General features: G+C 45.4%; 1 protein-coding gene across 1 annotated transcript in view; it reads right to left on the bottom strand.

Annotated features, from left to right (window-relative positions):
- Positions 1 to 295: 295 nt before the first annotated feature.
- The window catches only part of ZKSCAN1 (zinc finger with KRAB and SCAN domains 1), a 66,066-nt gene continuing 50,169 nt past the window's right edge, over positions 296 to 16,192 (bottom strand). Inside the window, exons 11-16 of the mRNA XM_042972412.1 lie at positions 10,696 to 10,955; positions 10,290 to 10,581; positions 6,422 to 6,506; positions 5,080 to 5,171; positions 4,657 to 4,783; positions 296 to 3,033 (exon numbers count right to left, since the gene is read on the bottom strand). Of these exons, the coding sequence (XP_042828346.1) occupies positions 1,964 to 3,033; positions 4,657 to 4,783; positions 5,080 to 5,171; positions 6,422 to 6,506; positions 10,290 to 10,581; positions 10,696 to 10,955 (1,926 nt within the window). The 3' untranslated portion in view covers positions 296 to 1,963. The remainder of the gene's footprint in view (positions 3,034 to 4,656; positions 4,784 to 5,079; positions 5,172 to 6,421; positions 6,507 to 10,289; positions 10,582 to 10,695; positions 10,956 to 16,192) is intronic.

Genomic DNA, 16,192 nt, shown 5'->3' with positions numbered 1-16,192 from the left:
AACCGTCCTGCCTGGAACCTCTTCTCTAAAACATACAATGTTTTACAAGATCTTGCTCAACTTTATCTCTTCCCAGAAATTTTCTCTTTTCCATTACTGGTTCATCCTCTTCAGTGTGTATATGTTTAGGCTCCATCCTCAGAAATTATTTTATAGGTCTGACTTGGGGGGCTTGGAAACCTACATTACTAATAAGCAGCCTAATGATTCTAATATGGATAGTTCATGGTCTACACTTTGAGGAACAAAATCAACCTGCAAGTACGTGGTGACTGTCAAAGAAGAGCCGAAAGAATGAGTTTCATTATAGCTTTAAGAAATTAAAAACATATCAGGTGTTCACAATATATGCTCCCAAGTTTTTTAGAGGCCAGTTCCAGACACGTCCTCATCTTTTGCATAAGACTTTCATCTCAACCTTCCTTCTCGTGACCGGAACACCCTCCCACCAAGCGCCCAAACAAGAAGTCTACATATGCCCATTGCTACCCAACAATGTACACACTTGTCAGGGGCCCCACACCCGGTAACACCTTTCTAGTTTTGGTTGCTGGTCTTAAGTCAAGAGCACACGGCACACAAAATCCGACGTGTGGGTATGAGATGGGAGCAGCTGTGTAAATGGGAGTCTGTGGCAGTACCTGGAGTCTTGAGAGAAAGAGGTCATGTGTTTGTGACTGAAAGAAAAATAGTTGTCTGTAAAAAATTTTAAAGATTCATCTTTAAAGATTCCAGTTCTAGTCACTGTTTCCTATTTTAACTGAAATAAATTTGTGCTCCTGCACAAAAACACACTCAATCTCTCCTTCTAAGAAACTATTCTGTTTAATAGTGCACTTCATTTATGCTACAGGATGAGCAGGATTGGGAAGACAGAACCAAAGATCATCCCTTCAGCTGGGAAACTCGGGAGCTCCATCCTAACCCAGCAACGCGGCCCAGTCAGGCCAGAGACTCCCTTCTCTGGGCTTTGCTTTTTCTTTGCATTCATACTTGGCTGCTGAAGTCAGAAGTGGGGTCAGGAGGGATCCGGCTGCTGGGGCCAGGTGTCATAGGTCACAGGGGACAGAGGGCAGGGCAAGCTGGCTGAGTGAGCTCCATAAAAGCATTCCTAGTAACTGGGGGTTTGGATTAAATCACTTTCCAACACAGGAGTGGGGAGAGAACAGGGAGAGAGCAGGAGGGAAACCAGGCCAATGCCAAACGCTTCTGCTCCTCTCCGTTAGACTTACTGGTATTCGGATGGATTTCGCAGCCATATCTATCACAGGAGGGAAGTACAAGGAGTTCTCCAACAAAACTGCCTGCCTTGCTGCTCTTGGAAACCTGGGCTTGCTACTCCAAGAGCCCTGCAAAATAGTTATCACAGAAAACCTCTTGGGGTTCCCCCCCCCCAATAAAATAACACATCCCTCAGCACCAAGTTTTTCCATAATTAATGAAGTCATGAGACAACAAAAAAATAGCACATTCCTTATCAAAACTTAAAGCTGGATTAGGAACAGTGGCTTTGAAATACAGCCTCCATTTCCCCTTCTTATCAAATAGGACTCAGAACATTCTTTCCACTGCCTTCTGTGCTGACTATACTGACTCCGACTACAGGAATCCTTGGAATTTTATTCCTACTGTGCTTCCATTCCCCACCTTGGAAAGAAAGGCTCCTCTGGTGTGAAAGAAATGGTCTAGTGCAAACTCCCTTCCAGAATGGAAGGTGATAAGTCCCAGAGCCTCCCTCTTATTCACAGCACTTAACCTGCCGCTCGCCACCTGGTGTCATTCTTGGGGAAACAGACTAGGTAGCTTCATCACTGTGCCAGGATGATTTGCCCAATTTGCCCCATTCTCTAAAGTGAAAGGGTTGAGTCGGAAGGGATACATTCTAAGTTATTCATACTCATATAGTAAGGCAGGAGCTCTTTAGACTCAGAGGAAGTGAGGAAAACAGGTGTGTGGCTGTCTTTCATGTAGACTCTTGGATATTTAATTCAGCAGTAACTCTGAGAGAACTTTTGCTCATTCCCATCACATTCAAAGGCTTCTCTCCAGTGTGAATTCTCTGATGGCGAACAAGGGCTGAGCTATACCTAAAGGCTTTCCCACACTCACTACATTCATAGGGATTCTCCCCTGTGTGGATTCTTTGATGCTGAATAAGGCCTGAACTATAGGTAAACTTTCCTCCACATTCCATACATTCATAGGGCTTCTCTCCAGTGTGGATTCTCTGGTGCTGATAGAGGTGTGAGCTCTGGCTGAAGGCCTTCCCACACTCGTTACATTCATAGGGCTTCTCTCCAGTGTGGATTCTCTGGTGATGGATGAGGGTGGAGCTCCTACTAAAAGCCTTCCCGCATTCATTACAAGCATACGGTTTCTCTCCAGTGTGGATTCTCTGATGATGAGTGAGGGTAGAGCTCCAGCTAAAGGTTTTCCCACATTCGTTACATTCATAGGGCTTCTCCCCGGTATGGATCCTCCGATGCAGAATGAGGGCAGAGCTACAACTAAAGGTCTTCCCACAATCATTACATTCGTAAGGTTTCTCTCCGGTGTGGATCCTCTGATGCTGAATAAGGTGTGAGCTCTGGCTGAAGGCCTTCCCACACTCACTACATTCGTAGGGTTTCTCCCCCGTGTGGATTCTCTGATGTTGAATAAGGTCTGAAGTTCTATTAAAGCTCTTGCTACATTCATCACACTTATGGGGTCTGTCTCCCATAGGAAGTCTCTGATGCGAAATGAGGTTAGGACTCACAGTGAAGCTGTTCCCAAAATCATTATACTTCTCACTTCTCTCTCCTGCAGGGCTTAGCTTTTCCTCAACTGTCACTTGACCAAAATCTTCTATCTTCCTATTCAATCTTTCTCCAGAGGAGTTCCCCATTTGCCTCTTTAGACTGACTTTTTGTTCATAGGCTTCTTCAAACTTAAGACCCTGAGAAATATCCTTTTGGAATCTTCCCAACAGCACCCCACGTGATCCTGTATCTTCAGAAATTTCTTGATCGTGCTCAGTTCTGGTCTCACCATCTGGCACAATACAAAATACAAACATCACTTGTCCCTTGTGGAAGAAAGAATCAAAACCAGAGGGCAGGATAATTACGAGAAGAATGTTCATAGGGCTAAAAGCACATGCCTCTTACCTGCGTGCAGACCTGCCCAGGCTGGGGGCAGCCGAGGCATGCTAAGATAATTGCCTTGAGGAAACAGTGAAGGAGAAAGGCAGGAAGCAAAATCAAAGCAAAAAGAGTTAGAAGTAAGGAGAAGGCTGGAGATGGGAGGAGAGGAAGACAGACCAGGCAGAGGCAGGGAACCAAAAACAGAAGAGAAAGGACATGCTGTTCAATGAAGTGACAAAGTCCCCACAGAGGTCAGAGACTGCAAATACAAGTGGGGAGATGGTGGCTTTCAGAAAATAGGGGAGAACAAATACAAGCAAGCAAGCACAGAAGGCTGATGGGAAACAGCAGCAGAGCAGGAAGAAGCGACAAGGGGGAGGCCACACATGCCAAACCCATGGGAACAGGCAAAAGATAGAGTTCAGTCCATCTCTGGGCCCTAGGCCTAGGAGGCTGTGCTAGGATGTAAGGATTTGACTCATTTGACTTCTCAGTTTTCACTACTTTGGGGTTTTCAAAGGGAGTTTCAGGGACAGAGGATGAATGAGAAGGATTTAGATAGTCAGCATTTTTACTCTGTCAATGTTTTAAAAAGTAAAGATAGGACAATGAACGTCAGCGACAGAAACAGCTGTTTCTCCCTCATCTGAATAGGCACCTCTCAGGACCTCCTTGTTCTCAGCTCCCTTCAAACCCAGGACTCTCGACTCTTCCTCTCAATGCAGCCCAAAGATTGTGTCAAAATCCAGAAATGGAAATCCGCCGTGGGGGAAGACATGGGATAAGGTCATGTCAAGCAGTCCCAGAGCTCAATTCCAGACCCAGGGCTTGCAGGGGCCTGAAAGGAAATGTACAGGGGTCTCCAGCGGGAGTCAGGGAGACCCCCTGGCACCGCCCAGAGAATGTTCTCACTGGAAGCGAATGACAGACAAGGAATTCAGTCCACAGACTAAAGGTTAAAGAAGCCAGCTGCTCCCCGAAACAAGCAGAGATCTCTACCAGAGCTGCTGCACTTGGCCCTGAACAAAGCAACAGATCCCCAAAGGTAGTACAACAGAGAAGAGAAGGAGAGTTCCAGATGTGCCCTTGGGCACAGAGCAGGGCCTCCACGTTTAGGGATCCCAACAGGCTAATCTTTTGGAAAAGGCTCTCAAATATACATTAAGAATCACAGGGAGAAAAGCACCAGATTTAGAGCCGAAAGACTAGGTTCAAGTCCTGCTACTTGCCAGCTACACATAAAGCACATGTAAAGCACTGAAGACCTCTGACTTCTCTTTCCTCGCCTGTAACATGAGGAGACTACCAGCGGCCTCCATCACTGTGTTACTGAGAGGTAGAGAGAATGTATACAAAACCTCTTTACAAACTCCAACTTACTACACAAACAGGAGTTACTATCATGATTGTTGTTAGAACTTTCTAAGATTAAGTCAATCCTTAGCTGATCATTTTGTGATTCGACTATTACTACCAAACAAGGAAACAGAAAAATGCCACGGGACTTTTACTGAGAAAGCAAACTCCTTACCCAGCGAGAACACATTTCCATAATTCTCCAGCATCACATCCCTATAGAGGTCCCTCTGAGCAGGCTCCAAACGCTTCCACTCCTTTCGGATGAAGTACACAGCTACATCCTCAAATGTCACCAGCTCCTGAAACAACACGGTCTTGCATGCAATTTCAGGGTGAGGGATGGGACTGGCAGCACCAAATAAATAAATTAAGTAAGTAAGTAAGTAAGTAACGGGATGAGGCCGAATGATGCATATCTACGAGGTGGGGGGGAGGAGGTTATGGTGCAGGAAGAGAGGAGTCCGTTATTCAGCAGGAAAGGACCATGTCCCTGATACAGCAAATCACAGTTTCGGGCACCAAATGGATGTCACCGCACAAACGTTTCCACAAAATGGTAAGGAAAAAAAGAAGGATAAAGGAAACCACAGCTCACCTGGGACTTGGCCTTTAGCAGTGCAGCTGCCAACATCTCATCCCCCAGGCTGTCCTTGTCAGAATACGCAGGAACTTTTGAGGAAGGAAGAGCTGAAAGACAATAAAAGGGTCCGTGAGTGAAGTCATCTGCTCTCTGGCCTCCGAACCCACAGTAAACTCACGGGGTCCTGGAACAATCTAGGGCCCACTCCCTCTTACACATCTAAGTTTCATTCCCCAGTGGCTGTGAAAGGTGCTTACACAGGCACATTCAGTGTGCATCCCTCCTCCAGAGGAGGGATGTCCAAAGCCCTGTTGATGCTGCTCTCCATCTGCCCCAGGTCCCTTCCTTTCTGTCCAGTCGCTGCTTCTCAGGGAAGCAGGCCCAGTCCTCCCATTAGTGATCAGCACCTTCTTGTCCTTTCTCCCAAGCTTGGATAGAAACGTAGACATTCCTGCTCACGTCCCTTCCACCCCTCTCTGCATTTCTCAACTCAAACTCATGCATGAAGGTCTCTTAGACCAGAGGAAACCAGTAGCCTGACTGAACAGATAATGACCATTATTCTTTCTCTTCATCCCCAAGATCAAATCTAAATACTACATGTTTCCTGTTTCTGTGCTTGATCACGTATCTTCTTCTGTAATTCTATTTTTTTTTTTTATAAGTAGGCTTCACGCTCAGTGCAGAGCCCAATACGGAGCTTGCACGACCCTGAAATCAAGACCTGAGCTGAGATTAAGAGTCGGATGCTTAACTGACCGAGCTAGCCAGGTGCCTCTTCTTTAATCCTTAAGTTAACATATTTGCCCCTTAGAGACTCTAAACCCCTAGAGACACTGGATTGTGTACAATAACCTACAGAGTTCCTTACGTGCTTCTTCCTGATAAGCATACCCTTTAGGACTGTAATTGGCTCTAAGTCAGTGGCACAGTAGATGGAAGCAAAATACAAATACTTTAATGGCTTCTACTCATTTTATCCTTTTGCCTGTGACCTACAAAGCCAAGAGCCCCCTCAAGTGCAAGCTCCTAAAGTACACAAACGAGGACTACGAAGTTGGCAGCTACCAAGCACCTGGAAGTCTGTGATTATAACGGTTTTCTTAATTCCGCATGAGGTACCAACAGCACTTCAAAAATGCCCGAGCTATAAAACCTGGTAAGTTGTACATCATTATCGTCTTTAGTCAGCTTTCCCTCCAGACTATTAGCTACTGACCTAAATGATTAGCTACCGAAAGGGAAGGACTGTGTCTCCGCTACATGTGGATTCCAGTAGCTGGCCCAGCGCCTGGTGAATAAGAGAATGCAATGGGGAATGTCTGAATGCAAGAATAAATGAATCCCTGTTGCTTACCACTCTCAAGCAGGGGCTGAGGTTCCTGAGATACGCAATCAGCCTGAGTTTCCATCGGTAGGGCCAGAAGCTCTGGGTCTCTGGTCTACTATCTGCAGACTCAGCAGGAAGAAGGTTTTGAATGAGAATGTGGAAGCACTGCAGAAGCAAAGTTCAAGGTGCAATGGTTAAAAAAAAAAAACAAAACAGATGAACAACAAAAAAAAACCTCCTGGGAGCTAGTATTTCAGGTAGTCCGGAAGACTAGCAAGAGAAAAACACAGAAACTGGGACCAGCCTTCCAGATCCTGGTAAATACATACACCTGCTCCCTGTGATGAACCTGCACGGGCACCACAGAAAGGGCCCCATTCCTAGACAACATCCCACCTCTGGCTCCCACAATGTACTGAGTGATATTTGTAATGACAAAAGATGTGGAATACTGGTGTCAAATAATGACACTAACAGAATGAAACACTAAGCAACGACTGAAATAAAAAACAGAAGAAAATGAAAAAGTGTGCACACATATATTTACAAAACGTGTATGTGTTGTATCAACTTTTAAGGATGTTTAGGATAGTGCGTAAAGCTAAACATTTACAGATTCTTTTTCTTTCTTTCTTTCTTTCTTTCTATCTATCAAGAGAGAGGGAGGGAGGGAGGGAGGGAGGAGGGGAGAGGGGGAGAGAGAGGGAGAGAGGGAGGGAGGGAGAGGGAGGGAGGAGGGGAGAGGGGAAGAGAGTGAGAGGGAGGGAGAGGGAGGGGGAGGGAGGGGGGAGAGAGAGAGGGAGGGAGGGAGAGAGGGAGGGGGAGAGAGAGAGAGGGAGAGAGGGAGGGAGAGAGAGAGGGAGAGAGGGAGGGAGAGAGAGAGGGAGAGAGGGAGGGAGAGAGAGAGGGAGAGAGGAGGGGAGAGGGGGAGAGAGAGAGCGAGAGAGAGGGAGGGAGAGGGAGAGGGAGGGAGGAGGGGAGAGGGGGAGAGAGGGGGAGGGAGAGAGGAGAGGGAGGGGGAGGGGGAGGGGGAGGGGGAGGGGGAGGGAGAGGGAGAGGGAGCACGAGCAGGGGAGGGGCAGAGAGAGGGAGACACAGAATCCAAAGCAGGTTCTGAGCTGTTAGCACGGAGCCTGATGCAGGGCTCGAACTTAGGAGCCATGAGATCATGACCTGAGCAGAAATCGGATGCTTAACTGACTGAACCACCCAGGCACCCCTTTGCAGATTTTTAAAAAAAAACCCTCACAGACAGTAGAACTAGGAAAAAAAAATTTTACTTTATTAGGCTTCTAGCTATTGTACCAAATTTTGAGGATAAGGGGCCACGAAACAGCACCTAAATAGCAGAGATTGGAAAAACTTTTCATGAGTTTTCTGGCTCCCATTTAAAAAACCCCTGGGGAAAGAACACCTGATGCCCAGAACTAGGGCAAACAGCTCAGATTAATTAAATAAGATAAATCCTTCCTCTCCTAAGATGGTCGTCTGCTTCCAGTCTCAGCCAAAGGCAGGATGCCACTGAGGGACAGGGGCTCCTTCTGTGGTCCTCGTGCAGTGTCATCACAGAGAGCAGGTGTATGTATACACCAGATCTGCAGGCCTGGTCCCCATCACCGAGAAGGCAGCAGCCAGCCTTCTTTCTATCTCCCCTTTCTCCTAATATATCTCCTTGGAGAAGAATCTAAATCCCTGACACAGGGACCAATACTTTGTTAAGAAACATAAGCTTACTTATACTCCCTGCTGATGTCCCACTGCTCAGTTGCTATGACCAGCAAAAGAGATCTGTTCTTTGTGGCTCGAGTGAATAAAATGAAACATCAGTATCTAGACCGAGGTTTGGATCTCAAGTGGAAGTTTCTACTGCCCTCTTGAATGCTGTGACAAGAACCAACAGACCCAGGAAAGGCGCAGCAGCTACCAGAGCTTCCTTGCACTTAGGCAAGAGAATAGAAAAAAAAAAAAACACCTGGATTTCATCTACCTCCCTCTTTACATATTTGTTCGTATAACAAACAACTGTTGAGTGTACTACACTGCAAGGCCCTACCGAAAGGAGTAAAAGCACAGGAACGTAAGCGGTATCTGCTTCCTCACTATAGACCGCTGCATTCACAGAAGGCATAAAAAGGGGCGGGGCCCAGAGAGTCACTCAGAGCTCACAGAACTCTTGTCTTTGGGCACCAAGGAGGTACAGAATGCCCACCACCTCTCTTTACACAGAGAAAGGCACTGAATGAGGCACGGGCCAGGCCCAAGGGCAATCAAGGTGACACACCCTACTGCCATCAGAGCTCTCCTCGCTGGGTCCCTTCAACTCTGTCTCAGAGCCAGCCATCTTTTGTTCCTATCAACCAACTTTACAATTTCCAGGACTGTTTATAAGCAGACCCCTCCAACTAATCAGCTCTAAGTCCAAACTCTCTTTAAAGGAAAATCAGAGGCTCTGACTCCAGAGGAAAAAAAGTAAGCCTCCCTCCTCACAGCTGGGTTAACCAAAGCTGGAACTCAAAGGCATATTGTTGAGAACAAGTCCCCAGTGTCTGGATCAGTACACAGTGTTTCTCGTGGGAAGAAAAATCTCCATTGTGCCCCCACAGCGTCAGGTCCAGGCAGGGCCCTTCCTTGCTCTGCTGCCAACACCTCTCCCTGAAGCTGCTCCTGGGGACCGAGAAAGATGACCTGGCAGTGAGAACGAGTCATGAAAAGCTTTACCTCCTGGAATCTTTCCTTCCTTCTTTGGAGTTAGTTGCTAGAGTGGCAATTACCAGGAATTTGGAAGCCTCTGTTCAAGTTCCTGGGAATTCTAACTTTAGTTGATGCCAATGCTGCTGTGTGATTAAGGAAAAAAATTTTTTTTAAATATTCATAAACTTCATTTCTACTCAGACAAAGAAGAAAAAAAAAAAGACAGAGAGAGAACATATACTAATCAATATAATTAAGACTACAACTGGTACTTGGGTTGAACTCCTAGAGAGGTGAAAGGCAACTGAAATTTCTCCAGGTCAACCTTCTACCCAGTGTAAGAAATGGCTGCCTGGCTGGCTCAGTCAGTAAAGCATGCAACTCTTGATCTCAGGGTCGTGAGTTCAAACCCCACGAAAGAAAGGAAATAAAGAAAAGAAAGAAAAGACCTTCTCAAGTTCCCAATATTCTGACAGCTAACGTGCAAGAAACTCTCAAATTCAGCAGGGAGTCTGTTTCATGGCTGCACAGCTCAGCCATCAGAGGTCTTCGGCTAGAGCTGAAAATCTATCCCTGTGGACCTTCACCTCACAGAGGCCTAGTACCCTATGGAGCTTCAAGAATAGAATCTTTTCTTTCCAGGCAACTGTTGATCAAACACTTGTAAACCACACTGATGCCCACTCTCTACAAACTTCTCTTCTTGGGGATAAATACCTTTAGCTCCTCTCATTCCATAGATTTCAGGTTCATCATCCTGCTTATCCTCCCCTGGAGTCTACAAATGCCATTCAGAACGTAAACATCCTTCTGCGTTCAATCCCACTTCAAAAGCCGATCAAATCAGGGATCTAACACAACTGAAAATGGGAGCCACACACAGCTGTACCATTCCCCGTAAGAGACTCGATTTATTGAACGCCCGTAGGATTATTCCCGGGATCTGAGTTTGCACACTCCGCTCCTTCGCCCCATTCCAGACCAAGTGCTAACTGCGAATACTTCGTTGAACTCCTCAGATCCTCAGACCCGTCTAAGTAAAAATAGACTTCCCCTGCCGCTGGCGCGAACAACCGCGTCAACAATAAATAAAAGCGTCTGGGAGAGTTACCAAGTTAGGGGCGCTGTCATCAGCTGTTCTAAAGAGAGGGACCCGTTTACAGCCATACTGGAACTTTTAAGTGCTCCAACTGGGCAAAGTCACAAAACCAGAACCAGAGCCCCTTTCCTCCCGTCCTGGCAGGGCCCCGTTTGGAGGAAGGAAGCCCCGGGGGAAGCGGAGTCCAGGACCGGCTGCGGGGGACGGAGCGGCGCGTGCCGGCGCCCTGCTCCGGGCGGGCCTGGGGGCCCCGCGGGCCGCAGCGGCGCGGACACCACCCCCTTCCCCGGCGACCACAGTCTCCGTCTCACCGCGAGCCCCGGGGGCGGCCGGACTCACCCTGGGGGCAAGGACGGGAGATCTGGGGAGCCGGACACGGGCCAGGCCGTGTCGGACCCTGTCACAGATCCACACACCGGGACAGAACAAAGAACGGAAGTTCTCTCTGTTTCGCTTCCGGGTCGGGGCTTTTCACCGCCCACGCTATCCCCCGAGGCCCCTCCGCGCCCACTTGTTCTCTCTAGGAACATGGGAGGTGTTCTCCTCTCGGTGGTTTGGCGCCCTCGCCCATACCGGCCCTGGCTTTCCGGCCCGCCGCCGCGCCCCCTGTTGGCTGGGCCAGGCGAAGAGCCGCGTACCTCGGCCTATGAGCGCGTGCTCGGGTGCCGCTGACCGCGAGCAGGCGGCGGGGGCGGCCGGGGTCTCCCACGAGCTGCCGAGGGCAGGGGAGAGCGCACCTTGCCCCAGCGACCGGGGTCCCAAGCCGACCCTCTGCAAAAAGCAAGACTTTCGAAGGATTCATCAATAGAAAAAAAAAAAAAATCACCTTTATTTTAAATTCCCAAATAAACCAAGTTTATGTTTCAAAAACCAAGTTTTGTGTTTGTTTCATGTAAAAATGCCCCCCTTTAAATTACTAAAATCTGAAGAAGCCATTGCAGCCCGTCAGAGAGTTACCGTAAAGACAAAACCTGCACAAGCTGATGGGAGAGAAAAGTCGGGGAAGTTACCGATGGATGCATCCGAAGAAAACAAAACAGGCGAAGCCCTCCTGCAGGTACCAAATGTGTGAAATGCTTGAAGGAATTAGGGGGAGGCTTCCCGTTTCCCTCACTTTTATGCCTTCACTGGAGGATCCCTGTAAGTGTCCGGAATCAAATCCTTACAAAAACGAGACCTTGTGATATCCTGCGCAACGAGGGCCCTCCTGGCTCCCCTTGTAGCCCTGCCTCCCATTTGATCCCAGCTTTCACTACATCCAGTATTTATGGTGCCCATGGTCAGCTCTGCGATTGCAACAGAACTTACTCTCCACTGACTTGCAGTCTAAGAGCCATAATTTAAATAACCAATTCCAGGAAAACATGATAAGTGCTAGGGAAAGGAGACTTTCCAGAAGTGTTTGCAGGCCCTGGAGGGGAAGGGAGGTGCAACAGACAGAGGGAACAGCCAGGGAAAAGGCCTGGAGGCAGGACAGAACAATGCACTAGTAACGCATATAACTTGTGCGTGGCCTGAGAAGGGTGGGGCCCATACCCAGTCCTTCTAGACCACAGTGAGATTTTGAGCAAATACTTGGCATATCCAAGCCACTCAGTAAACTCAATACCCACCCACACCCCCCACCAAAACAAAACAAACACACACAACCCCTGTTTTTTGTTTTTTTGTTTTTAATCTCTTCATTCTGTTTTCTTCCGCTCCTAACCTCAGGGACAAGAAGTTCAAGAGCTATGGAAGGAGGCAGTGGCAAGCAGAACAGGGAAGGGTGGAAATAGAGGGAGTCTCTTCAAAATAGGATTGTTCTGTAAAAGGTCTCCTAATGCCAAACCAAGCGGAACAGCTGACTCCCAGCTGAAGGTGCTGACTCCCAGCACCTTCAATGCAATCAGCTCTATTACTCTGGGGCTCAGAAGTCAATTTGTAATTTACGTGGGCATTTGCCCCAGAGCCCAGCCACTTGGGTAATTCTCAGCTAGTTCTCAAATGCTACACTCTTAATGATTATTCTTCTGAGTCCATGATCTCTATAGTGCCATGAATCACCTAAGGGACTCTCAAAGCAGTCCACCAAGGTGGGAAAGAAAGTAGCTGAATTTTGTAAAGCTTTTACCTAAAACAAAGAGAAAAAATGGAGTAAAAAGGTAAGCCTTCCCAAAAGTCAATAGGAGGGCATGCACTAGTGGCCTCACTGGGGGGTTTCGTGTCAGACTATACCAGTCTTCAGACAAGGATATGAGCAACCTGGCAGGTAGGGATGGGGGATGGAGAACACAAATATTCTCAGAGAGTGTGTGTAGACAGCTAGTTTTGACAGATTCAATTTCCAGAGTCTTACATTTTTTTTTTAATTTTTTTTTTAACGTTTATTTATTTTTGAGACAGAGAGAGACAGAGCATGAATGGGGGAGGGTCAGAGAGAGAGGGAGACACAGAATCTGAAACAGGCTCCAGGCTCTGAGCCATCAGCACAGAGCCTGACGCAGGGCTTGAACTCACGAACCGCAAGATCGTGACCTGAGCTGAAGTCGGACGCTTAACTGACTGAGCCACCCAGGTGCCCCCAGAGTCTTACATTTTCTATCTGTACATCTTTAAAATTGCTCCCTTGGAAAACATCCCTATGGCCAGGGTGCCCTCCTTCACAGTCATCTTCCCTCTTGGTAGAAGATAGCTAGGCTTCTTTACCCCCAAATCTTACAGTGATATATTGATCTGGGGTGTCAAACCTTTTGGGGTACCAAGCAAAAGGATTCACTTGAAATACTGCTGCCAGTAAGGATTAGGTGAACAAATCCTTTGTGATTCAAGTGGTTTCCTATTATTTCCTGTCTCAGACTATGAGTCTGGCGTTCTCTTGTCCAGCAAGAAAGCGGGCGCAGAATTAAAGAGGCTAATGTCTATGGGGAGACAAGAGCCCTGAGTAAGGGTCCTTTCTCCATATTTATTAGGATCTTGAAAGCTTAGATATGTGATGGACGTGCAGAAAGTAAAACAGTAATCATTAACTTGTGTGTGAGAGATAAAAGATCTCAGGGACACACGTTGTTAGAGGTTAGGGTCCAAACATAACCTCTCGGTGCCACACAGATGGCCATTTCCTGCAGGCCCTGCATCTGGTTATCTGTCTTTTCTAAGGACTAAGATAAATGGAGCATGCTATCCTGAGAACCATAAGTTACTCAAGATTCCATTATGGCCTGTATATCATTAGCTGTTCTCGGATGTTTTGGTCCTGTTAAGGCGGCTTTCCACCCTATGCCTTTTTAACCCATTTGTGTAAGCATACAGAATTTTTAAACCTATTTCCCATAACTTCCCTCCAGTAAAAGGAGAGGACAAAACCATTTCTGTTGTAAATCACAGTGTGATTTTGCCATGTAAAATCAACACTGCTATAACTATATTCCTTTTGCCACTCATCTCATCTATGTGGGCAGGATTTCCCAATATTTACATCTATAAAAGCAAAAGTAGGGGGTGGTGCCTGGCTGGCTCAGTCTCTAGAGTATGCAACTCTTGATCTCTGGTTGTGCGGTTGTGCGTTCAAGTCCCATGCTGGTCTTTAAAAAAAAAAAAGCTTTAAAAAGGAAGAAAATTTTAAAAAGAAAAAGCAAAAGTAGGAACAGATTTAATACTTTATTCTAGTAGTAGGTAATGCCCATCTATTGAGAAAAGCAAGACAGTTCCCTCAATCTCAGTGGGGTAAATTCTAATAAACATAACTTTTTGTTTATTAATCATAGATCAGATTTGTTATATGTTTATATTTTTCTCAATTGTGAAGTAATAGTTATAATGATAACCCAAACCAGGAGAAAATTTTAAAGCCTTGCATTCATACAAAATCCAGTATTAATTAAATTTGTTTATATTTAATTTTTTGCAGCAAATTATGTTAATCAGTTATCAATAAAATACTGACCTTATTTCATCTACAATCCCACACGTGCTCCTCCTGATTATTTTGAAGCAAACCCCTGACATAAGTTTATCTGTAAATGTTTTGGTATAATTGCCTATATAAGGACCCTTGGAAAAATAACTGATACCATTACCACATCTAAAATATTTAATAACTTTTAAAATATTATATATGGAGCCAGTGATCAAGTTTCCCTCATTGCCTCAAAATTTTTCATTTTTTATAATCCTGTTTGAATTGTGATCCAAATAAGGTCAATGTTGAGATCAGATGATATGGATCTTAAGTTTCTTTTAATCTATGAATTCTCTTTTCATCTTATTTTTCTTCCTTGCGATTTAATAAAAAGGATGATTTATCCTGCAGTTTCCCACTGTCTGAAGTCACCTGTCTCACTGCATTGTCCTATAGCATGTTCTTCAGGCCCTTATATTTCCTATAAATTGGTGATTAGATCTATACCAGAGGCTAAAAGAGTTTAAATTTCTTTTTTTTTTTTTTTTTTTTTTTTTAACATTTTTAATTTATTTTTGGGACAGAGAGAGACAGAGCATGAATGGGGGAGGGGCAGAGAGAGAGGGAGACACAGAATCAGAAACAGGCTCCAGGCTCCGAGCCATCAGCCCAGAGCCTGACGCGGGGCTCGAACTCACAGACTGCGAGATCGTGACCTGGCTGAAGTCGGACGCTTAACCGACTGCGCCACCCAGGCGCCCCAAAAAAGAGTTTAAATTTCTATACTTTAGTTTTATGAATTTTGAATACAATTTTAATTTTTTGTTTCAGTCAACTTTTGCATCTGCAATCAGAGGCATGAATATACATAAAAGACTTTATCTCACTATATATGGGGTGTATACTTCAGGTTTGTGCACTTGCTATTTGTATGTTATACTTCAATCAACAATAACAAAATAACTGTCCCCCATAAAGCCTCTTAAATATGCACCCAGAAAACACTTGAAAATACAATTTCTAATCTATTTAAAAATATTCCACTATTAGTGGCTGGAATTATTTTGTGTATCTGTCTACTTCTCATTATCAGTATTCCCTCTCCTCCAGCCCTCACCAGTCTCTTGAGAGCAGGGACACTGACTGTCTCATCTGGCACGGGAATCCTCCAAAATCTAGAACTGCCTGACACTTAGCAGGTGTTCAACAACAACTGTGCAACAACTAAGAAATAAGGAAGTAAATATTTATGGAATTCTTTGTTTCCTTCCAATATGCCCTCAAATATATATAAACTATGCCCCAGATATTGCATGGGACATTATTATTATTATATTAAAAATTATTTGTTGCTCACCTGAAACTCAAATTTAACAGGTCACCCTGCATTTAATCTGGCAACCCCATCTCCACTGAAACTGTACTTGTTGAAATCAAGGGGAGTGATATTTAGCTCACTTCCCTGAATTCATTATACATGTGTTCACATTCTTCTTTGAGTTAATAGAATTCTGCAGCTCCCGCGGGAATAAGTAGGTACACTTCTTTACCCTGATTCTTTAATTTGACAGGATCCTAAGAAATGTAACTTTAGTGACTTTGGGACCTTATGGGATCTTCCATTCTTTCATGTTAGTAAAACCATGAAGTTCTTAAGGAGACTTAAATTTGTATTTGCCTATTTTGCATGGCTTTGCCTAACTCAAGATTGAAACTTACAGTCTTTTTGCTGTTTCGAGTCAGAAAATACTTCCTCATCGATTATTTTAAATTATTAATTTCTATCCTCATCAATATTGCAAAGTAGTCCATAATACCAATGTGTTTGAATAACAAGAATCAACAGAACTACTTCTCATTCTGGAAGAGATTCCAATGGCCATTCTTTTATTATTATTAGTTTTACTGTTTATTTTTGAGAGACACAGACAGACAGACAGACAGACAGACAGACAGAAGGTGAGTTAGGGAGGGGCAGAGAAGACACACAGAATCCGAAGCAGGCTCCAGGCTGTCAGGACGTGGGGCTTGAACTTATGATCTTGAGTTTATGACCTGAGGTGAAGTCAGACACATAACCAACTGACTGAGCCACCCAGGTGCCCCTCCAATGGCCATTCTTTTAGAA

Source organism: Panthera tigris, chromosome E3 (genome assembly GCF_018350195.1).
Source record: "Panthera tigris isolate Pti1 chromosome E3, P.tigris_Pti1_mat1.1, whole genome shotgun sequence".
Lineage (NCBI taxonomy): Eukaryota > Metazoa > Chordata > Mammalia > Carnivora > Felidae > Panthera > Panthera tigris.
The sequence above is the reverse complement of the archived record's forward strand: the minus strand, read 5'-3'. Positions and strand labels throughout refer to the sequence as shown.